The sequence below is a fragment of the Prionailurus viverrinus genome, chromosome C1 (genome assembly GCF_022837055.1).
Source record: "Prionailurus viverrinus isolate Anna chromosome C1, UM_Priviv_1.0, whole genome shotgun sequence".
In the NCBI taxonomy this organism is placed as follows: domain Eukaryota; kingdom Metazoa; phylum Chordata; class Mammalia; order Carnivora; family Felidae; genus Prionailurus; species Prionailurus viverrinus.
This window is the reverse complement of record NC_062568.1, coordinates 136,509,308-136,534,078: the sequence shown is the minus strand read 5'-3', so window position 1 is coordinate 136,534,078 and position 24,771 is coordinate 136,509,308. Positions and strand designations below refer to the sequence as shown.

The 24,771-nt window shown below is 41.2% G+C and overlaps 1 protein-coding gene across 1 annotated transcript in view; it reads right to left on the bottom strand.

Moving 5' to 3' along the window:
- Positions 1 to 24,771, bottom strand: part of TGFBR3 (transforming growth factor beta receptor 3) — a 209,634-nt gene that overhangs the window by 172,717 nt on the left and 12,146 nt on the right. Inside the window, exons 2-3 of the mRNA XM_047870799.1 lie at positions 22,815 to 22,868; positions 10,500 to 10,682 (exon numbers count right to left, since the gene is read on the bottom strand). Coding sequence (XP_047726755.1) covers positions 10,500 to 10,560 — 61 coding nt within the window. The 5' untranslated portion in view covers positions 10,561 to 10,682; positions 22,815 to 22,868. The remainder of the gene's footprint in view (positions 1 to 10,499; positions 10,683 to 22,814; positions 22,869 to 24,771) is intronic.

The following is a 24,771-nucleotide window of genomic DNA, read 5'->3' as shown; positions in this document are numbered from 1 at the left end:
TAAATAAACATTAAAAGAATATTAAAAAAATAATAATATAAATAAACAAATAAATGTTAAAAAAATTTTTTTAATTAAAAAAAAAAGAACTAACGCAGAATCTGTATGTTAACAAGGACCTCAGAGGATTTGTATGCACATCAAAGTTTAGAAAGAACTGTTCTAATGTTGGTCTGTTTAGAATTTCCAACTCCAAAAGCAAGGGGGGTATACCCCACTCTCAGGCAAAACCACTATAAATATCCATATTATAAAACATATTTTAAAGTGATTATTTTCTTCACAGGAAAAAACCTGCTAAATCAACCTTAAGCTTAATACAGCTTAATCTATAAAAATCACTTTACACACATTCATTTACTATATAAAGATGGGCACAACTGTATTTACCTCAAACACTAGTTTTGTTATGAGAAGCACTTCTGCAAAAAGTGGTAAGATCCTCAAAATCCATAATCCTGAAATTAAGACCACATGGGGAATGAAAAGAACGAGACGTGGCAATCAGGAGAGTCAGTAAATTGGGAAGAGAAGGTCCAGGCTTTTGAGACCGTGAATATTCAAGAACAGTCATTCACAATGCAAAGAGATTTTCTTTAGATGGTTTAAGATACAGCTTTTACTGTTATGCAGAAGTAATTACTTTTACTAATAGGTTATAGCATAGTATTCCACTGATATGAGATACAAGTCTTTATCCTTTTTTTCCCCCTAAAGAAACACATTAAAATCACAAAATCAGGGGCGCCTGGGTGGCTCAGTCCGTTAACGGTCCAACTCTTGGTTTCAGCACAAGTCATGATCTCACGGTTTGTGAGTTTGAGCCCCACACTGGGCTCTGCGCTTACAGTGTTTGGGATTGTCCCTCTCCCTCTCTGCCCCTCCTTCCCTCATGCTTCCTCTCTCTCTCTCTCAAAATAAACTTTGAAAAAAGTAAAACTAAAAATCACAAAATCATTCTTAATTTCATAAGCATATCACTCCCAAGGGTCTTCTCTTCTAAAATCTGATCCTGGCCCCCGTCAAACTCTTGCTCAAATATCCTAATAGCCATCAATCAGTAATCCCCAAATGTACCTTCACCCAACAGTTTATTCTCAACACAGTAGCCACAGGATCCTGTTAAAACATCCTCCAGATCATATCATTCTGCTGCTCAAATGCTGTGGTTCTGTCTCACTCAGAGTAAAAACTTTACAATGGGAGTGCCTGGTTGGCTCAGTCAGTTAACCATCCAACTCTTGGCTTTGGCTCAGGTCATGATCTCAGGGTCATGAGATCGAGCCCCTCGTTGGGCTCTGTGCTGACAGCCAGGAGCCTGTTTGGAAATCTCTCTCCCTCTCTCCCTGCCACACGTCTGTGCTCACACTCTCTCTCTCAAAATAAATATACATTTAAAAAAAAAAAAAAAAGACTTTACAAGGACAACAAGGGTGCATACACAGCCCTGCACCTGCCCCCAGTGAACTCTTGGATTCTCCATTCTAGCAGCTGCCTGGCCTGCTTACTTCTCTGCTTGAGCACATCAGGCAAACTGCCACATCAGGACCTTTGCACTTGCTTTCCCTTCTACCTAGAAGGCTCCTTCCCCTGAGATAGCCACTTAGCTTACCTTCTGCAAAAATTTTATTCAAGTCCTCTTTCCAGTGAGGTGCTCCCTATCTACCTTTCTTTATTTTTTTAAGTTTATTTTCTTAACAATAGCTACATCCAATGTGGGACTCAAACTCACGACCCCCAAGATCAAGAGTCACATGCTCTTCTGACTGAGCCAGCCACGTGCCCCTATCCACCTTACTTTAAACTGTAGTCCCTTACTAACAATCCCTAGCCCCTTTGCTTTTTCTCCACTGAACCTGCTAACCTATGCATAATTCTTTTGTTCCTGGTCAGTCTCTCCTCACTAGAATGTAAGCTTCCGAAGGACAACAACTGTTGTCTATTTTGTTCACTGCTATACCTCCCACACCTGGAATAGTGTCTAGAATGCTCAATAGATGCCTGTTGAATAAATCAGTTAACTCTTTAAGAAACAACCATGTTACAAGGTAGAAAAAAGTCATTGTTGCACTACCCAACTTCTCCCCTTTCTGTGCCTCAGAAGCTAGCAAAGTACATGAGGCTTGGTTAGGCAGGTCAAGTTTACTGACCAGACTACATGTCCTTATCCAAACACAGCAGTTATTTAAAAGATGACTGAAAAGGTGAAATGAGGGGTGCCAGGCTGGCTCAGTCAGTGGAGCGTCTGACTCTTGATCTCACGGTCATGGGTTTGAGCCCTATGTCTGAGGTAGAGATACGTTTAAAAATAAATTAAAATTTAAATTAAAAAAAAAAAGGTGAAACGATCAATGGTGCTCTCCTCTCACTCAAAAGAAAGGGGCAGGTGGGAGCTATGCGGCATTGTGCTTCACCATGCGGCAACAAGAGTGCACACACAGATGCATCACACTGGAAAACTTGCACAGCAAAGTGCTACAGCAGCTCAGTGCGTCACCGATGGAAACAACAGTCCAGGTGCAACTCTGGAAGCTGGTGCTCTGCTCTCCCCAGAGGCCGGAGGCAGGGCTACCCTAGCATCCTCCTGGATGGGGCAGAAGAGCAGGAAGGGAGCTGTTCCTCCTGACAGTTCTAGTCTATCATCTAGACTAGGACTAACTCATCCAAGCATATGAGGACAAAGGGAAGCAATGCAAAGAACTTAAAGCAGTTACACTGGAACTCTTTCCTTCTGCCATAACTACAACTTCTCACTATAAAGTTCCCTTCACTGCCAACACAGAGAATAACTTAAAAAGAAAAATCAATTTTCCTTCGAAGGCATTAAGATTTTCCATACTCCACTCTAGGTTTTTTGGGTTTTGGGTTTGTTTCTTTCTTTTTTTTTTTTTTTTTTTTGGTAAGATTGCTATGAGTTGGCAGGATAGGGTAGGAGAATAGCTGGCCCTCAGTCCCCAGAGCACCTGCTGCCTGGTCCCTGGAAGGAACATTCTGAGAACAAGTGCATTTTTTAAGCCCTCTAGAATTCTGCCTGATTTACAGTGTCCTCTCAGAGAACAAAAATGTGACTATACTGGACTTCAGAATAAATCTTTTTTTTTTTTAGGCCACTCTGGCAGAGAATGGTTTAAAAAAAAAAAAAAAAGCGTAATTCAGCAAGCAGCAGCTCACAGGGATGCCGTGCAGTCCAGGCCAATCTTCCAGGAGGGCCAAGCACCTCAATACCTCAATGCCCATGTGCAGGGCCATCTTAAATGAAGGCCTCATGTTGGAATCCTTCCCGGAACACTCCCTGATCCTACAATGCTTCCAAAACCAGCACTCGGAGCTCAGAGCTCTAGCAATGATTCAAGGTAGCCCCAGAGCATGAAAGATTAGTTATCAAAGCAAACAAGCTGAGAAAGCCTCATTTCCTACATCCACAGTGTGTGAAAGTGTAGGCTCTGAGCAATCAAACAGCTGTGTGGGTACATACAGATAGCTCTGTGCTGGTGGAAATGTTGATTAGTGTTTATAAAACAGACCACTGCCAGTGACCTAAAATAACCCCAATAAATCAAGAATCCATAAAGCAGCATAGTAGTTATACAGTTTAAGGTAAGGATGCAAAGTAGGGAGAAACCTGGGTTCTATTCACTTGTCTGACATCAAGCCTATGTACAATTTTACTCGTGTTCCTGGTGAACATTTTTCTTAGTCTATGCATAGCTAGTTACCCAACTATCTGCTGGTAAACCATCTTCGCAAATGAAAAAAAAAAAAAGTTTTATTGCACATCATGTCATATTCCACCCTGCCCACCCTCCCCAACACACACACCCTAGTAGATTCAGGGTAAGGGAATCTTTGGGAAACAAATCCATCGTTTACTTGACTACTGCTAAGTGTTGCAGCTTCATGTGTGTGCGTGCACATGCATGTTCGTTTACCATTTCTGTGCAAAAACATGGAGCAGGGGGGACCTCATCATGCTTGGGTGGGCATGGTACCCCCAAAAAGAACACAACATAAAACACAGGTCACTCTCTCCACTCTGGGTCTTTTAATTACAGTTCTTTACTCTTTAAGATAAATAGAAAGTTCATACCATGGTGAAAGCTGGCATCACAATTGACATCTTTTTCCCTAGATATCCAAAAGAGGAATTAAACTCAAAAGTGGTTATAATAACAACCCGAAAACAAGAATAATCACAGACCAAATCAACTAGCTGGGTCCAGAGACGTAGTATCAGCAAGAGAAGGCTTTGCCAGGTTTGCTTTGGATCTTTAAGTCTATCCCTCCTCTGCCCTCTATATGCTCTGGTGGCCACCCCCACTGGCACTCTCCCCATCGTCCTTTCATTATGAGCTGCAGCCTCTGATCACACAGGTGGCAGAGAGGAGAAAACTGTGGAAGAGCCACTTCTGTAGTCCTTGGGCATTCATCGCAAGTCCAGGAGAAAGCATGGCTGCTCCTCCTGGACAGCATAATGGAAAGAGCATGAACTCTGGAGTTGATGCCTCTCTGCCAGCTACTACTGGTATGACTGCATAAAAATGACCACTTTAACTTTTATTGAAATTGATTTGTGGGGGCGCCTGGGTGGCACAGTCGGTTAAGCATCCGACTTCAGCCAGGTCACGATCTCGTGGTCCGTGAGTTTGAGCCCCGCGTCGGGCTCTGGGCTGATGGCTCAGAGCCTGGAGCCTGTTTCCGATTCTGTGTCTCCCTCTCTCTCTGCCCCTCCCCCGTTCATGCTCTGTCTCTCTCTGTCCCAAAAATAAAAATAAACGTTGAAGAAAAAAAAAAAAAATTAAAAAAAAAAAAAAAAAGAAATTGATTTGTGTCTTGAGGCACCTGGGTGCCTCAGCTGGTTAAACCTCTGACCTTGGCTCAGGTCATGATGTTGCGGTTCGCGGGTTTAAGCCCCATGTCAGGCTCCGTGTTGACAGCTCTGAGCCTGGACTCTGCTTTGGATTCTGTCTCCCTCACTCTCTGCCCCTCACCCACTCATGCTCTGTCTCTCTTACTCTCAAAAATGAATAAACTTAAAAAAAAATTTTTTTAACTGATTTGTCTCTCATTATATATTACATTTTTCTTCTGTAAGGATCCGATGAACAACGGGTGTAGAGCGCCAAGCAGAGTGCCCAGCTAGCACCGTTTCAAGAGGTGCTAAGGGGTGTACTGCCATATAAAGACCAGAAGACTTGTTGGGTGCAGCTTGTCTACAGAAGAGTGTTGTATTCTGGTCTGACCAAGAATCAAACCATCTTTTAAATTACTTTCTCTGAGTCCCATAATCCCTATTCTGGAAATAAAGAAAACAATACCTGCCTACCCCAGGGACTACGAGAATCAAATGAAATAGTATGTGGAAGAGCATTTGAAAACTATAAATATAAAATGACATTACCAATAGTTTAGCCTCCCCACAAGGCTGCCAGCTGGTCCCATTCCAAACTAAGTATTAACCAGTTAATCTCTCTGCTTGCTGTCCCATGGACACAAAGAGTTCAGAGCTTTCTTAGGAAAATAGCTCCAGGTGTGCCTGGGTGGCTCAGTCAGTTAAGAGTCCAACTCTTAGTTTCAGCTCAGGCCATGATCTCACAGTTCGTGAGTTTGAGCCTGCCATCGGGCAAAGCCCGATGAGGAGCCTGCTTAGGATTCTCTCTCCTCCTCTCTGTCCCTCCCTTGCTTGCACTCAATCACTCTGTCTCAAAAAAAAAAAAAAAAAAAAAAAAAGTAGTAGCAGGAAAACAGCTCCAAATAAAAGCATCTCTATTGTCCTGTGGACTATACCTGGAGCTCCAGGTACACTCAGTAGAGATGCAAAGAAATGTTTGCTCAGTAGAAATGTGTGAGCAGATCATGGACAAGCCTCCAAAAAGATGCATCTAGGCACAGAATGGCAACAATGGAAAGAGGGAAACAGCCGTCCCACCAACATGCTGCTGGCACTGAGGCGAGGAGGGTGTCTACAGAGCTCATGGCAGCAGTGCCCTAGGACCTGGCACGAGGGGCCAGGGGACTGCAGGCAAGTCCATGCCTTCCAACCAAACTGATTTCCTTGAATTCTGTGTGCCTCTTTTTCTCATTATTAAGGCTCCTGGAAACATAGCCCTATCTAACTCTGGCAAGCCTCGGAGAGAGAAATTAATTATTTTCAAAAGATGTGTAGTCGAACAATTCTTAAACTGAAAACTTAGCCTTAAGCCCACAGGAGCAAGCATTTATGTTTTTAACTTTCCACTTTTCTTAGAGAGACTGCAGAATCTAAGACAAGGTGCCAAAAACCTAAGATAATTTCTAACCAGGAAGCTTAATGGTCCTCACACAGCTTTTGTTCACCAAGAGCAAGGCCCTCCCTACCCACAGTGCTGTAAGATGACCCAGGAAAAAGAGAGGGGAGGAAAAATATGAGTTTTGTCAAAGCAATCTCTAACCCTAGGATGCGGCTTGCTGGCCCTTCCTTGCCTCCTTCACCCTCAAACACAGCAGAGAAGGAAAGGCTTTCACTAAAGGCCCAGGCTAGTCTATGGAGCTAGAACAGGCCTAGTATCCTGACTTGAGTTCATTTTATGTGTTGTGCTGTTCTCTGCCCTCCCTGGTTAACTATCTCTTTCACTACTAAGAACCCTACAATAGACCTTCACAGTCATGTCAGTGAAATAAGAACACAAATAAAGATGACCCATTATTTGAGGGTCCTTCCATTCCGATGATTTAGATATCTCTTCTAAGGTGAAAGGAGTTTAATCTTGTCCCAGGATGACTCATTGGTGGCTCCTACACAGAGGTACCAGTGGAATATTGGATGGGCTAGATTCTAGAGCAAACTGCCCGAGTTCAGTTCAAGTCCCAGTTTGGTCACTTATTAGTTATGGGACTTCATACAATTACTAACCAAATTGAGTCTCAGTTTCCTCATTAGTAAAATGCAAATTACGATAATACTAACACCCACTTCATAGGGTTTCTTATAAAGACAAAAGAAATTAGCTAGCAGAAAGCAAGCCCTTGATAAATTATTGGCCTATATGCTAATCAGTTTTGTCTTTGAAGCTAATGAAACCATATTCTCAGCCTCACTTTCTGAAGCCACAGTTTGAATTCTAAGATTAAACAGTATATATCTCTGGCTACATGGGAATGGAAAAAGACAGAATCCAAACCTCAAAATGAAAACCACAAGCCTCGCTCTGACATTTAAGGCCCTCCACAATCTACTCCCATCCCTCCTTCCAAACAGACCTCCTGCTATGTTCCCGTATCACTTCTCCAGGTCATCCACCCTTTAAAAACACATCGAGCTCTTACATGCCATGTATCATGCTAGGCATGGTTCCCCCCATCTGGTCAACCCCGTGCCTTTGTCTTTTTAGATTCTGACTGGCCTTCAAAACAGAGTTCTAGATCGAGCACATCAGGGCACCTGGGTGACTCAGTTAAATGTCCAACTCTTTTTTTCTTTTTTAATGTTTATTTATTTATTTTGAGAGAGAGAAAGAGAAAGAATCCCAAGCAGGTTCCACCTTGTCAGCCCAGAACGTGACGCAGAGCTTGATCTCAGGAACTGTAAGATCCTGACCCGAACCAAAATAAGAGTCGGATGCTTAACTGACTGAGCCACCCAGGAGTCCCTAAGCGTCCGACTCTTGGTTTTGGCTCAGGTCATGATCTCATGGTCATGAGATCAAATTCTGGGTCAGGCTCCATGCTGGATATGGAGCCAGCTTTAAATTCTCTCTCTTGGGGCACCTCAGTGGCTCAGTCAGTTGAGTGTCCGACTTCAGCTCAGGTCACGATCCTGTGATTTCATAGTTCTGAGTTCCAGCCCTACTTTGGGCTCACTGCTGTCTGCACAGAGCCCGTTTCAGATCCTCTGTCCCCCTTTCTCTCTGCCCCTCCCCCACTTGTGCCCTCTCTCAAAAATAAAAAATAAAAAACATTTTTAAAAAAGATTTTCTCTGGGCGCCTGGGTGGCGCAGTCGGTTAAGCGTCCGACTTCAGCCAGGTCACGATCTCGCGGTCCGTGAGTTCGAGCCCCGCATCAGGCTCTGGGCTGACGGCTCAGAGCCTGGAGCCTGCTTCCGATTCTGTGTCTCCCTCTCTCTCTGCCCCTCCCCTGTTCATGCTCTGTCTCTCTCTGTCCCAAAAATAAATAAACGTTGAAAAAAAAAAATTTTAAAAAAAAAAAAGATTTTCTCTGTCCCTCTCCTGCACGTTCACGCATGCACACACTCTCTCCCTTTCTCTCAAAAAACAAAAAACAAAAAAAAGATGGAGCACATCCGCACATCCACAAAGCTCTCCCTAGCTGCCCCAATCCACCAGGGCTTCCCCTTCTGACCTCTCTGAGGTCTTTTGGCTTTTATTTGGTATTCACCATGTACTGATTATTTTGTTATATGGTTTTATTTTATATACCTAACTAAAGTACAAATGATTCAAAGGAAGGGATGAATCTTAACATTCCTTTGTATGACCCTAAGTGACTAGTACTGTGCTTTGCACTCAGAAGGACTCAGTGAATATGTGATTTACTGGCTATCAGTATATACAAAACATTTCTTCCTTCTTATTCGTTCGTTTAGGCAATAGTTTGTTCAAAAAGGCATCTCTAATGCTACTCACATAGTTGTGTTCAGTCTGTGAAAATATACTGAGCGACATACTTCATGTGTACATTTCTCTATGTAAACTGTATTTCAATAAAAATTTAGCATTAAAAAAAGGTATCTCTACCTCTACCATTAATCACTTGCTTCAGGTTGCTACAAAATTTGTAACTCTACTATACCTTCAATTTTACTGTAATTCTCAGCAAAATTTTGATTATGTATACAATTCAAAAAAATATTTTACCGATGGCCTGGAAGAAAAAGGAAGGTCTTAACCAAAACGGATTCATTATCTAATACATCAAGGTTATACAGAGTCATCAAACTCACCACTTTCCCATGAAGTATCTTCTTCAGTTATGTTTTTCAGTCTGTCCCAGGCATCAGTGAAAGCAGAAAATTCTGCCTCAAACCCACCAGGTATGATTATACGTCTTGTCATCAAAACAACACTTTTTTTTTTAAAGGCACATTTTCAATCAAGCCATCTCTCTCTCCCTCGCTCCCTCTCTCTCGCTACTACTTTTCAATTAAATTTTAATTAAGATCAATTTTGACATAGAGGCTAAAAGACAAATAACTCTTCAATCATGAGGCAAGATGAAACTGCTGACAGAGAGTGGGCAGTTCAAATTCACACCATCACTTAAAAAACAAAACAAAAAAACTAGTGACTTTCTCCCAAGGTATTTGCAACAAGAGCGACAGTCTGCCGTCCAATCCCATAAACCAAGTTCTACAAACTGACTTTCACTCAGCCTGTGCCTCCAAATGACTCCTGGTCTGAATCTACTGGAGCCTTAACAGCTTCTTACTGGCTTCTTCAGTGGAGCACAGAGGATAAGAGCATAGAGGTAAAACCTGGCTCCTCCACTCCCCAGCAGCACGACGCTGTGCACATTATTTAATCACTCCATACCTCATTTCATCAACTGTAAAATGGGACAAAATAATCCTACCTACCTTAGAGTTGTGATTAAGAGAGCTCATGAAATAACATCCTTATTCACTGTTATATCCTGTAACTGTTTAGCCCTGTGCCTGGCTGTAGTGCACACTCAATAAATGGTTATTATTATGATCACTATCATCTCATCTGTAGGTGAATTCAATAGCCAAAACCAAGAGGCTAATCATTTTCCAAGTTAATGCATGCACTCCTGTGGAGACCAGCCACTTCACAGAACTGGTCCAACAAACTCTTTCATGTAGCTCATTATAGAACAGACACAAAGCAAATTACCACAAAATAGGGCAAATTAAGCTTCCAAATTTGTTAAGTAACCCTGACTGGGAACGCTAAGATGTTGGCATGGGGGATCTAATACTCTTACTGAAGCTACAATGTTCCCACCAAATCTTTTGTTTCTTCTTATCTCCAATCTCATACTCTGATGGCCTCCAGGAAGCACAGTTCTGTACTTTTCCTAAAGTTACACATTAAAATATCTGAATAGACAAAATTAATAACCTCCTAAGCATCTCTGCAGAGATGGAATGTCACCTCTATCTACAAGATCTATTTATTTTATGATAAAGAACAAAAAAGCTTTCTTGAAATTTTAATTTAGGACAAGAAAAGAAATGTAATCTATGCATGTAACAAAATGAAGCAGGTTTAAACATTAGCATATTTGTTCTCTACCTATGTCACCACTGATGGTTAGTTAGGTATCTACATCACCAACATGAGAATGTCTAGCACCAGTCTAGTAAAATGTAACACAGGCAAACATACTATGTAATCTGTGGTCAAATATTTTATTTCCTCGAAGAACATAAATACGTTTTGCATAAGCATCACATTTCCTAAATTTTTCCAAACTGAAGAGGCTGAGGAAAAATATACCCAGAAGAATATAATGAGTCTGCAACCTATATTATACAACTCACCGGCAGTGGCTACACAGGAACTCAGCAAGGATAACATGGCGATCACATAGTAAGAAGCCATTTTGATTTCTCCAGAAGCGTGCCCCACTTGGTCACCCTCAGCCGAGACTTCTTCAGATTGTAGACAGCCTTTGCAAATCAGAAGTGGCCTTAAAAAATCCTTCTTTCCAATTTTCAAATTGCCTGTAAAAATAAACATATTTCAAGAAGAAAACTTAAACGCAGAAACACCTTTTCAAAAACACACATTAAAGTGAAATGAGCAATTTCTAAGAGTGCCTGGGTGGCTCAGTCGGTTGAGTGTCTGACTCTTGATTTCAGCTCAGGTAATGATCTCACAGTTTGTGGGATTAAGCCCCGAGTCAATTGGGATTTTCTCTCCCTCTTTCCTCTCTCTCTCTCTCTCTCTCTGCCCCTCCTGGGCATGTGCATGCTCTCTCTTGTTCTCTCTCTCAAAATAAATAAATAAACATTAAAAAAAAAAAAAGCATCTGGGGCACCTGGGTGGCTCAGTCGGTTAAGCGACCGACTTCAGCTCAGGTCATGATCTCGCGGTTTGTGAGTTCCAGCCCCTCGCTGGGTTCTGCTGCTGACAGCTCAGAGCCTGGAGCCCATTTTGGATTCTGTGTCTCCCTCTCTCTCCGCCCCTCCCCCTGCTCAGGTTCTGTCTCTCTTTCCTTCAAAAATAAACAAACATTAAAAAAATGTTTTTAAATAAATAAATAAATAATAATAATAACAAAAGAATTTCTAAAGGGTGTAAGATAAATTTATCTTAAAACATGCTTAGACAGCACTCCAGGAAGCTGAAGTGGGGGGTGCTAATTACCTAATAAAGATTTTTAAAGCAAATACTTTTATAAAGAAATGCTTATTTTTGACCCTTTTTTTTTTTTTAAAGTAATCTCTCCACCCAACATGGGGCTCAAACCTGCAACGCTGAGATCAAGAGTTGCACACTCCACTGACTGAGCCAGCCAGGTACCCCAGACACTTTAAACCTTTGGTTTTATATAATATTTTCAGGAATACAGAAGAAAATCAAGGTGCATCTACAATAGAATATTACCAGTTATGCTGTGACACTAAAGTAATCAATGACACTTGATATATTAATTTCCTAGTGTCAACAAGGAAATACAAAGAACTCTGATCAGAGACTCAATCTATTGTTATAATGACAGAGTCATTACAAGCATCAAATTAAGATACATTAAGATACATCAAATTAAGATACAAAAAAAAAGAACCATCAAAAGGAGAGATTCTCATGTCAACTGTCTGACATTTTAATAGGAGGAAAGTCTTCCCTGTCTCTCAATCCCATCTGAGACTCTCTCTCTGATTACTGGACCAGAGGATCCAGAGGTCCTTTCTAACCTTATGCTAACCAGAGCCTTGAATAACAAGTTTTATGGTGGTTTGTTTAACTTGAATATCCCTCCAATGGCCCTAAAGATTACCTCATTTAGAAGCACCAAATATATTCTCCAGCCCTATATCCTGGCACAACCCACAGAAGTTGTTCGATTCAACAAGCATTTATTGAGCACCTACTATGTTCCAGGCACTGTGTAAGGGCATGGCTAAAAGCACAAAGACCCTGCCTGATCTAGGTGCTGAGCAGATAAGATCATGGAGTTTTCAGGAACCAATTCGAATATCTGGGGACTACAGCTTTGTTACCCTCATGCAGGAAATACTATCTACAGAACCGGCTTGCTAACTTCACAGACAAAGCCAGTTTGGGTACTTGTAGATACAGTACAAAAATATAAAAAGATAATGGCAAAATGAGTTTCTAATTAAGTGATCTTAGTTCATGGAATCAAGTGTTCAAGAAAAGATATTTAAAATGGCTCTTTTCAGTAGTAAACTAACTGCCTGTGAGAAGGAGGGAAAGAGGTCGATTGGGGACAGAGGTGGGAGAGCACAGGAGCCTTTTTACTGATTCTCATTTGAGTTTTGTACCATTGGGGTATTGCAGGTATTACCTATCCAGAAATAATAACAATCAGGTCCTAATATCAAAAAGAATTATTTATGTATGCCTTGAAACTAAACTGTTATATATGCAGGAGGTACAGTTGTTCAATTTTGATGTAATATTGTGATTACAAAGAGGCACCTGGATGGCTCAGTCGGTTAAGCGTCCAACTCCTGATTTTGGCTCGGGTCATAATCTCAGGGTTCTTAAAATGGAACCCCACATCGAGCTCTGGGCTGACAGTGCGAAGCCTGCTTGGGATTCTCTCTCTCTCTCTGCCTCTCTCTCTGCCCCTCCCCTTCTTGTGCTTTCTCTCTCAAAAATAAACGAATAAACGTAAAAAAAAAAAAAAAAGAGAGAGAGACAGTGATTAAAAGCCCAGTATAAATAGAACATGGATTATGGTAACCGTTAAAAGCCTGCCTAGGTATGAATTTACTCTGTCACCTACCAAATGGGTTATGTTGGGTAGATTATTCTGCATGCATAAACCTATCATATGGGATATTGTGAGGATTGTGTGTGTGTGTGTGTGTGTGTGTGTGTGTGTGTGTAAAGCTTAGAACAGCGCAGAGCACATAATAAGCAATCAATAAATGCTACCTGTGCATTACTTTTGAGGGATTTTTATACCTCGATACAGTGGAAAAATTCGGGTGTGGTTATTAATATAATCCTTAGCTACTGTAAAAACCAGTTCAATCTTTCATTTACTGAAAAATGAACACTTTAACAGATACAAAAAGGAGAGAAGCTAAAGAATAGAATCACTAAAAGAACAAAATTGCCAGTCAAGTAGAGGCACAAGTCATTGTGACACAATGGTCTGTCTCAAAACTGACTAAATTAGGTAATTTTGGAAGCCATGAAATTGACTTCAATCATCCCCTGAATCCAACACTGCTGTCACCATAATTCCACATTCACCTCAGATGAAATGGAAGTCTCCTCCGTGAACTTAAAAAGTCAATGACAGCAAAGAATTTGTCCCTATTTTTTCCCTTCAAAAAATTAAATTTCCTGAATGGATTGATAAGGAAAACTCTCTCCAGAAGAATATGTTATTTGAGCAAATGCTAAGGGCAATTTTTGTAAAGCAAAGCCTGTAAGGAGATCTGAGGAGAAGATGGCTTCCCAGAGGGTTTTTATGGAGCACATAAACTATAACCAGCACAAGGCTTGTGGGAATATTTAATGAGCATGTGTCACCCCCTACCCACAGCTGCAGAGGGTCTGTGGGACTGTGAGAATTAATCCAGGGGCTTAAACCAGGTCTGAATGAACCTGGGGAAAAGAAAGGCAAAACGTTCTATTAAAAATATAGACTGCAAATTGCTGACAAGAATATTGGGCAATTATTAAAATGCAGCAATTACAGATATAACAGAGCCAAGCTAAACAGTTTGATGCCCAAAGGCAAACCACAGCAAGTTTACACCGGATCTTAAAACATCTCCGAGGAAGTCCAGGACAAGTTGAAACTGCACACTGCTGCTTCTAACAAAGAGGGAGCTTTTCTTCTTGTAGCTTAAAAGTCCCTTCATAATGTAACTTGTTCAAAAAGAAAATAAACTGCAAAGAGTTTTTGTCTAATCTTCTCAAAGTGGTGACAGGATCCTAAGGCAGAGGAGAATAAAAAGGGAAGCGTGTCATTCCCGTTCTGTGAAACTCCAATTTTGGCCAAGACTTGCACATATCAGCATCTAGTTTAGGGATCAGTTCCCCAACTAGAACAATGCTGCATGACTGAGGCTTCTAAAAAATTGTAGATCTGAGGGGTGCCTGAATGGCTCGGTCGGTTGAGCATCCAACTTGGGCTCAGGTCACGATCTCGTGATCCGTGAGTTCAAGCCCCACATCCGGCTCTGTATTGACAGCTCAGAGCCTGGAGCCTGCTTCAGATTCTGTCTCTCTCTCTCTCTCTCTCTCTCTGCCCCTCCCCTGCTCATGCTCTTGCACACACGCTTTCTCTCTCAAAAATAAACATTAAAAAAAATTTTTTTAAGTTGTAGATCTGAAATAAAACTGAGGAAATAAAAACTCCTCTTTTTTCTGTAAGGTTCTATCACACTCAATTTGTAAAGACCAGACTCACCACCCTGGTTTTCTAAACTCACTGAATCTCTTTGGACTTCATGAACTAAATGCTTCTTTTAGAAATATAAATAAGGTACTCTGCGATCTTGAAAGAACAATGTGGGGTCCACTCATTTTGTTCACATGTCAAGGTAATGTGTTCCATTCAAAGGGTACCAGAACTTTTAGTACCTACAAATGAGCAGAAAAAAATTCTGAGTGAGAGTTTAATGGATTTAAAACATGCACACACACACACACACACACACACACACACACACACACACAAATGTGTTACTAATTTTTTTTTTAATAGGCTTCATGACCAGCTCAGAGCCCAACATGGGGTTTGAACTCATAACCCTGAGATCAAAACCTGAGCTGAGATCAAAAGTATGATACTTAACCAACTGAGCCACCCAGGCACCCCTAATTCTTCTAATTTCAGAGTTCCTCTATTTCTGAGGCCATTAAACAGAGCATGCTGCCCCACACTGTCTGATGACCAAATAGCTCTGGCTATATCCACAAGATTATTCAAAATCAGAATTTACAATTAACTTGGAGTGGATCTATTTCTCAATTAAAGGAATTAGCATGCTAGAGATAGATACATCATAGCTTTTTAAGGTAGAAGAGAGCAACATGATTTCAATGATGAAGAGGAACACAGTCTCCAAGCCCAGCACTTGCCCAAAATAATACCGCAGCTTCAAGACTAGAAACCAGGTCTTCCCATTGCAGGCTCTACCTCCCAGATCCAGATCTGTCACAAAAAACAAGACACCATTTTCTCCCCCTCAATTCTCAATCTCTGTTGGAAAACAGTTTTTCCAAGAGAGGGAGAAGCCTGACAGGGCTGCCATCACACACTGGGACTTCCACACTGACATATACCCTCTGTACAAATCATTATGGATCTCAAACTACGACTTGACTTCAGGACTAAAGGTGGCAACTATAATAAATAAAGAATCCATGGTAATGTGGTATGACTCCCAAGCTCTCCGAAAATGCAAAGGGCAAGATGAAGCACAAACATGTGCATTGTCCTATCTTAACACTAAGACTTTGGTCAATGAGGAAAATATTCAACAAATCTGAAGATCTTCAAGACAGAAATATATTGAGTAGAATAAAAAAAAAAAATACCATTGAGTGGAATTTTAAAAAACACCAAAATAACACCTGAGTTTCTGGTCCCTTAAACATGAAATTACTTTTTAACGGATCATTAAAATGTTTCTGGTTGGCCATGTACGTGAATTTTGGGGAGAAAATATACTGCTAAGTCTGTAAATGGTTAAAGAAAAGTTGGTAAAGGAATTCGTCTCATGGTTATTCAACATGTTATTCAGGGGATTTAAAAAAAGAGGCAGGATGGATGACATCAATATCTAGCTTGGCAGCTTATAAAAAGGGGTATACAGGATGTAGAAGAGATACTGTTGTTTGTCTGATGACATTTGGATGCCCTTTAAGACCTGTACACAGAGAAAGCAAAGCCACCTTACTGAATCACAACAGCAAGTCTCAGATTTCTCTACTATACAAAGAAACTGGTTAATTCCAAATCCCCATTTTCAGACAGATTTGGCAAAAGGGGGAAAGTTCTGGATTTGGATAAGAACTCTTTGGAATCACATTCAAACGCAATCAACATTCAACAAATACTACGATGAGCCAGGTGCTGTTGAAGATGCCAAAGCTACAGCACTGAAAAAGGAACCAAAAATCCTGCCCTCATGGAACTTTTATTTAGAAGTGGCACCTATTGTGACATTAGGTAAGATATTTAATTTCCTGAGCTTTATTTCTTCCTTCAGTAGGTCTTTAGTTATTGCTTACTCTGTGTCAGGCAATAGGAATATAACAGCCAAGGAACGAGATACGTTCTGTGCCCTCATGGGCTTAAAGTCTGGTGAGATAAACCCACAAATGCTCACAAATTTGTAATTACATGCTATGATAAGAGCTCTAAAGGAAAAGTACCCACAACCTGAAGGATAAGTAGAGGTTTAAAACAGTGAGGTTTAAAAGATTTCCAGGTACGGGAACTATTAAAGGCCCCTGGCACTGGAGGGAAAGAGGCTGCAAAGCCAAAAAAGAAAAGAGAGAGATAGAAATAAGGTTCAAGAAAGGGTTTAAGCAGGGAAGAGTTATGATCCATTGGGTTAAGATTTCCCCTGTATAGGGGCGCTTGGCTGGCTCAGTGGGTAGAGGTTGCAACTCTTAATCTTAGGGTCATGAATTCAAGTCCCACGTTAGGCATAGAGTTTACTTGAAAAAGCAGGGGGGAAGGCCTGGGTGGCTCAGTTGGTTGAGTGTCTGACTCTTGATTTCAGGTCAGGTCTAGCCACGCGTTGGACTCCACACTGAGCATGGAGCCTGCTTAAGATTCTCTCTCTCTCTCCTCCATCCCTCTCCTCTGTTCGCGCTCTGTCTCTCGCATAAAATTTAAAAAAAAGATTTCCCTGGTACAGACATTATGGAAAACAGTATGGACGTTCCTCAAAAAATCAAAAATAGAACTACCATATATGATCTAGTAACTCTACTTCTGGGTATACATCCAAAGGAAATGAAATCACTGTGCTAAAGAAATATCTGCACCCTTATGTCCACTGCAGTACTATTTAAAATAGCCAAGACCCTTGGGGCGCCTGGGTGGCTCAGTCGGTTGAGTGTCCGACTTCAGCTCAGGTCACGATCTCACGGTTCGTGGGTTTGAGCCCCGCGTCGGGCTGTGTGTGCTGACAGCTCAGAGCCTGGAGCCTGCTTCAGATTCTGTGTCTTCCCTCGCTCTGTGCCCCTCCCCCACTCATGCTCTGTCTCTGTCTCTCAAAAGTGAATAAAGATTAAAAAAATTATAAATTAATAAATAAATAAAAATAATAAATAAAATAGCCAAGACCCTGGAAACAACCTAAATGTCCATCAACAGGTAAATGGATTTTTAAAAAATGCAGCATATATACACAATGGAATACTATTCAGCAAGAAAGAAAGAAAGAAAGAAAGAAAGAGAAAAGAAATGCTGCATTTCCAACAACATGGAAGGACTTTGTGGGCATTATGCTAAGTGAAATACCTCAGACATTTCATATGACAGTCTATGAGCTCACTTATATGTAGAATCTAAAAACTGAACTCACGGAAACAGAGAACAGATTGATGGTTGCCTGAGGTTAGGGGTGGAGGAAGTGGGGGAAGATGATCAAAAGGTAAAAACTTCCAGTTATAAGATCAATTAAGTCCTGGGGATGTAATATACAACATGATGACTACATTTTAACAATACTGTATTACATATTTGCAAGTTGCTAAGAGAGTAAATCTTAAAAGTTCTCATCACAAGAAAAAAAAATCTGTGACTGAGGTGATGGATGTTAAGTAAACTTATTGTGGTGATCATTTTGCTATATATACACACATATCATTATGTTTTACACCCTAAACTTACACAACATTATGTCACTTATATCTCAATATAACAGGAAAAAAATAAAAATAAATAAACATTTTCTTGAGTACCCTATTGAGAATATACTGAAAGGAGCCTAGAGTGCACGGAAAATCCATGGAGACTCTCAGAGCAGAGAGCCTCGTGGCTGGCTCATCTGGTAAAGCATGCAACTCTTGATCCTGGGGTTGTAAGCTTGAGCCCCATGTTGGGTACAGAGGTTATTAAAAGTAAAATCTTGGGGCACCTGGGTGACTCAGCTGATTGAGCATCTGACTTTGGCTCAGGTCATGATCTCATGGTTCATAAGGTCAAGCCCCATGTCAGGCTTGCTGTGCAGAGCCCACTTTGACTCCTCTGTTCCCCTCTCTCTGCCCCTCCCCTGCTCATGCTCTCTCTCTCTCTCTCTCGAAAATAAACATTAAAAAAATAAAATCTTTAAAAAAAAAGACTCTTAGAAGCAGATCACACAAGAAAAGAGTTTTAGATGAGAATGGAGACTCGGTTTCTTCATTTTTTAGAAGAAAATAACCTTCCCTACATAACAGGGTCATTGCAAGAATCAAATAAGACTGTACGTGTAACAGCAAGAGAGCTATCATTATTTGTCACAGCAGGCTATCTCTACCAAAGAGAATGAATCCTGAGGCCTAAGATTAAAGTTCCAACATTCTGTGGCTGCCAGTGGCAGGAAAAGAAGAATTACTTTTGAACTACCTTACACATGGGAAGGAATTCCACATGAAGACTCCCACATGAAGGGAGGCAGGAGGCACAGAGGTTACAAGATGTTCAGAGACGCTGGACTCTGCTCTCCCCGGCACCTCCAGGGCCTGGCCCACCCTCATTCCTGACCCAGAGTATGACCAACACATCTCTGGCCCCAGAATCCTTAGTTACCTTGAGGCTGACCTTCAGCCAGTCCTTAAAAGCCCCTCTGTCTATCCCAAGCACAACAGATCTCACTGCCCAAGCAAAATACAGCAGAAAGGGATGCACTTCATACTGCTGTAAAAGACCACGTTTTATTCAAGTTCACAAAGGAAAGATTTTTCACCCACCCTTGCAATATTTCAAGGACAATCCTTCACACTTAATATTTTTGGATTCAAAGATTGCTGTTGCTCATAACTATAAGCTAATTAATAGAGAACTGTACTTGGGGATTCCAAACCTGGCTTACCCAGACATGTTACACTGGACAGCCTCTACCACTCCCTTATCTGACATTCTGATTATAATATGTGAGATAGAATATGGGCATGTTACCTAAAACAATACCTGGCCCAAAGTACATTAAAAATATATGTATATGTGGGGCGCCTGAGTGGCCCAGGCGGTTAAGTGTCTGACTTCGGCTAAGGTCATGATCTTGCGGTCTGTGAATTCGAGCCCCATGTGGGGTGCCCAGCTCTGTGCTGACAGCCCAGAGCCTGGATCCTGCTTCAGATTCTGTGTTTCTTTCTCTCTCTCTCTCTCTCTCTCTCTCTCTCTCTCTCTCTCTCTGCCCCTCCCCTGTTCATGCTCTTTCTCTCTCAAAAATAAATGTTAAAAAAACTTTTTTTAAATAGTAGTCACTGAAGTTTTTTATGGCTAAAATATCCCTAGACTTTCAAAAAACCAAGCAAACTACTAGTAGTGAGATAATATAGTTTATACCAAAAATCTGTATTAATTTTAGACTTCATCATCTAGAATTTCAAAAAAATACCTCCATTACCAAAAAACAATGACTCCAAACTCAATACAAGATAGGAGTCCTAAAGATAGTCCTAATACTGCAAAGCTGCTGCGAAAGGGTGCTAAAGCGACTGACTGCCTCAACAGCACTGGTGTAAGTTTCAGGAATCTGGCGACAGGGCCCTCCTCAATTCTACCTTACCATTCCCAATTTAGCTTCAGGGGTTTAGCCGGAGGCTGAGGAACTCATGCTGGCAATGGCACCAACCAAGCTGCCTGGAGTGAGGAATCAGCTATCACCAAAAGGGCCTACTGAATCACGAAGCTGCAATTATTACAGCAAAAGTCAGCACAGCTGAGTATCAGGACACCAGTCAACATCACTTAGGCCCTAGTAAGCACTAGGCCATTAAAAAAAACTTTTGGGAAGCTACATCTACTAGACCTCCATTAGACTATTTTGTAATTTAGTAATTTACTAAAATATTTTATTCACGTTTATTTACATTCACAGGGATTCTGCAAATAAATGAATTCCGAATAAATACTTCAGCAATAGACTATTCTAGTCTGCTAATTACAATTTAGCACATTTTTTTCTTTCTTTCCACTGACTTTCAATAAAACATTATTTCTCTTAAATGGGGGTAATCCCTTAATAGACAACATTTCAATTATTTAACTGATTATTTGGTAAAGAAAGGCCTCAGCAGCTGAGGCATGTGAAACATTAGAAATTAAAATCCTGGGGCACCTGGGTGGCTCAGTCAGTTGAGCATCCGACTTCAGCTGAGGTCATGAAACACGGTTCGTGGGTTCGAGCCCCGCACTGGGCTCTGTGCTTGCTGACAGCTCAGAGCCTGGAGCCTGCTTCGGATTCTGTGTCTCCACTCTCTGCCTCTCCCCTGCTCGTGCTCTGTCTCACTCTGTCTCTCAAAAATAAATAAATGTAAAAAATAAATAAATAAATAAAATTAAAAAAAAAAAAATTAAAATCCTTCAGTAGTCACCCACTGGTGTCAAGAATAAAGACCAAAACCCTTCCCATGACTGCTGGATGTTGCCTATTTAGTCTGACCTCATCCTCTGTATGCTCCAGCCACACCTGCCTCAATTCAGTCCCACAAAAGGGCCAAGCCCTTGCTTTCAGAAGCAATGTTCCAACCCTGTCAGAACTCAGTGATGCTCTGTAATCTCCCTAACACAGCCACTTACTAACATCTTCAGGTCTCAACTCTGTGTATAAGCATTACTTCTTTAAGGAAGCCTCCTATGATTCCCTCAGACACAGTTGAACTTAGACACCTGGAATGTAGTTCAAGTCAACTCTGCAGATAGATGTTTATGTGATTATTTCCTTCCAGGCATGGCTTTCCTACATCTGTTCACTCTAGAAAGAAGGACTGCAGTCTCCCGGCTAGTAGCAGTAGTCTACCTACTTGGCATATAGTAGGCATCCAATGAAGGTACCATAATGGGTAACCAGTATCAAACACAATTCTGTACATTACAGCTAAAAGGATGGAAAGATGGTGAATTATCAAAACATTTCTCAATAATAAATGATAAACTGACAAATAACAGCTGTGTATAAGAAAGAACCTATATCTCAGGCAGCTTCAAAGGAACAGGAAAGACAAGAGTTCTGGCATCAACATGTTTTACAAGCTTAGACAAGCCACTCCATTCTGGGCTTTAATTTCTTCATCTCTAATACGAAGAGATTAAACAAAAAAATCTTTTGTTCTATACCGTACTTATAATTGTCATTATATGTACTAACAACTAATCCTGAATCCCTCCTATAAAATGAGACTTCAAACACACTTGTGGAAATTTGAAATACATGGTCATGTAATGGCTAGCACGAATGACTTAACAAAACTGGAAAGTATTAGCCAAGAAAAACATTCAATTTGACAACCTAAGTGTAAATAAAATATTAAGACTATAGTAACTACTTTTAATACATAGCTGATATAAACAAAAATATTTTTTAAGTTTATTTTGAGAGAGAGCACATGAGCAGGGGGAAGGGTAGAGAGAGAGAGGGAGAGAGAGAATCCCAAGCAGGCTCCACACTGTCAATGCAGAGCCCCACTCGCAGGGTCCAATCGCACAAACCATGAGATCATGACCTGAGCCAAAATCAAGAGTCAGATGTTTAACCGAATGAGCCACCCACGCGCCCCAACAAAATATATTTAAATCGTTATTTTCTGAGCAATGTAGACACACACGAAACCTAAATATTGTCACATCTGCCCAATTTATCAAAACTGCCATTTTTACTCTATTCCTAAAACTCCAAGAACTCTACTCATCCCCCTCACCTCATTCCAAAAAACATTCTAATTAATCCCATTCCACTGCGAACACAGTCTCCTTGACATTTTGTGGATAATTTGTTCCGTGTTATCTTCTACTCAGAGCCAACCCAGAATGTTAGAAATAGATAACATCTACTCCAGCCCTCTAATTTCACAGATTAGCAAACCAGGAATTAGAAAGGCTCGGTGACTGGCCCACCGTTACACAGCTAGTTTGTAGCACAGCCAAGAATTGTCCGCATGCTGCTTTGTAATTATTCTGTGGTTGTTCATGTTTTTATTCCACGTTCCCCTTCCTAGTAGAGGCTAACACCCTGCTTTCCTCTTCTGACCCCACAAAATACTCAGCTACCACCTATTGAGCACCTACTGCGTTTTTCACAATTTCTCATTTCATCCTCTCAACAACCCAAGAATACTACTTTATAGTGAGAAAAGTGAGGCTTCAAGACACTCAACAGCCCCAGGGTCACCAGCTACTAAGTCCTGGCACCAGATTTGAAGCCCAGGTTTGTCTGATTCTCTTAACACTACAAATGGGAGCTCCTCCTCTATGGATGCCAACCAGGCCCTGCATTGTAGTGGGCATGATTCGATCCGACCTATGACAAGTTATTTTGTTTTGAAACCAGAGAGGCAAGGCTCAATGGGTGGTTTTATTTCACTTCATTCATTCACTCACTAAACATTTATTAGCACCTACCACGTGCCAGGCTAGTGCTGGGGAAGCTGGGGACATAGCAATGAACTAAACACGGCACTGTTTTCACGGAGCTTACCTTCTCATGGGGGAGAAAGACAACAAATTTGTAATGTGTCAAGTGATCGAAGTCCTATGAAAGAAAAATAAAGCAGGTTAAGGAGAGAGAGTGCCGAGAGGAGGAATATTATTTTAGACCTAGGGTGGTCACGGAAGTTGTGATATTGTGATTTATAACCAGAAATACACATTCGGTCTTATTCCCTGATTCTGGCACAAAGTTCCTACAATCCTTGGAATTTCCTAAGTGATGACAGGAATAAAGGTGTCTTTTGTTGTGTTAATGAGGTGACTTCTGGACCCTACCTCAGGATGGGGGCTGCTTACCAGGAGAACCAACAGCTCACTAGAGGGTGGAAACTTTGAGTTCTTTTTCAGAGAGGGGCTGGAGGTTGACTAACTGCCAATCGCCAAAGATTTAATCAACCATACCTATGTAACAAAGCCTCTGTAAAAACCCAAAAGGATGGGGTTTGGAGACTGGGGAGAGTGCCTTGCCCAGGGAACATGGAAGCTCCATGCCCTTTTTCCACACCTTGCACTGTGTATCACTCCCGTCTCGCTATTCTTGAGTTATATCCTTTTACAATAAACCAGAAATCTAGTAAGATGTTTTTCTGAGTTCTGTGAGCAGCTCTAGCAAGTTAATCAAACCCAAGGAGGGGTTGTGGGAATCTCCAACCTGCAGCCTGGGCTTGTGACCCGTCAAGCAGAAGGCAGTCCTGTGGGACTGTGGAATCGAATGTTATCTCTCCAGGTAGAGTAAATAGTGTCAGAATTAGTGGTGTGTGGGAAGACAGCCCCCCACACACATAGGAACTGGTTACCAGAAACCTTTTTAGAGGGCCTCTCAGATGAGGCGACATTTGAGCACAGGGACAGGGCTATGACAGAGCAAGACAGAGCTATGACAATATCGGAAAGAAAAGCATCGCAGACAGTGCAGTTAGTAAATATAAAGCGTGTGCTTGATGTGTTGTTGGAGATTACATATAGCGTAGTGCAAGTGTTGGGAAACCCTGCCCCAGGCCCTCAAATCCCTGCCCTGCCTCTTCCTAGCAGTGGAACTATGAGCAACTTACCTCCAAGTCTCATCTATAACATAGAAATAATGATTCTATTTTCCTAAGGGGGCTGTTATTAGAATTAAGTAAATTAGTAACTCATAAAGCATGTGTTAATGCTTTATGTTAATACCTAGTATGTTCCCAGGGTTCAGGAAATGGTAGTGATGATGATTTTTAACCAGGTCATTGATAACATCTCCATTCAAGACAATTTATTCTCAATTTGATAGTTTTGAATCCAAGGGTTAAATTATGCTGTTAGCTTTGTACATGGCCAATAACTTCCTCCTAAGCCTTTGACTTCCTTAGCTGGGCTTCCTGTCCTGATGAGGAACCATAATGATGTTATCACAAAAAGAGTAGGAGGAAGGGCACCTGGGTGGCTCAGTCTGGTTGATCAGTTGATGGTTGATCCTCAGACTCTTGATTTCAGCTCAGGTCGTGATCTCATGGTTACTGAATCATGATCTCATGGTTCGTGAGTTTGAGTCCCACAACGGGCTCCTCACTGAGAGTACAGAGCCTGTTTGTGATTCTCTCTCTCTTTCTCTCTCTCTCCCTCCCTCCCTCTCTCTGCCCCTTCCCTGCATGTACTTGCACTCTCGATCTCTCTCAAAAATAAATAAACTTAAAAAAAAAAAAAAGAGGCAGGAGGCAAATGACTCTAACAACACTGTTACACTAATACAAATTATGCTCTTCGTTCAACATAACCCCTACCCTGAAGAATCAAATGCTTCTTCAGAACTGTAACTTACTGTCCCTTGGATTTAAGTCACTGGTTTCATAAAACAGATCCCACCAGTCTTAACTCCTCACTAGCATCACTGACAGAAGCAGGCAGTAATTTCAACTGCAATCCTGTCCTCAGAAGGGTTAAAACTTCTCTTCAAAATGAAGATGGTAATT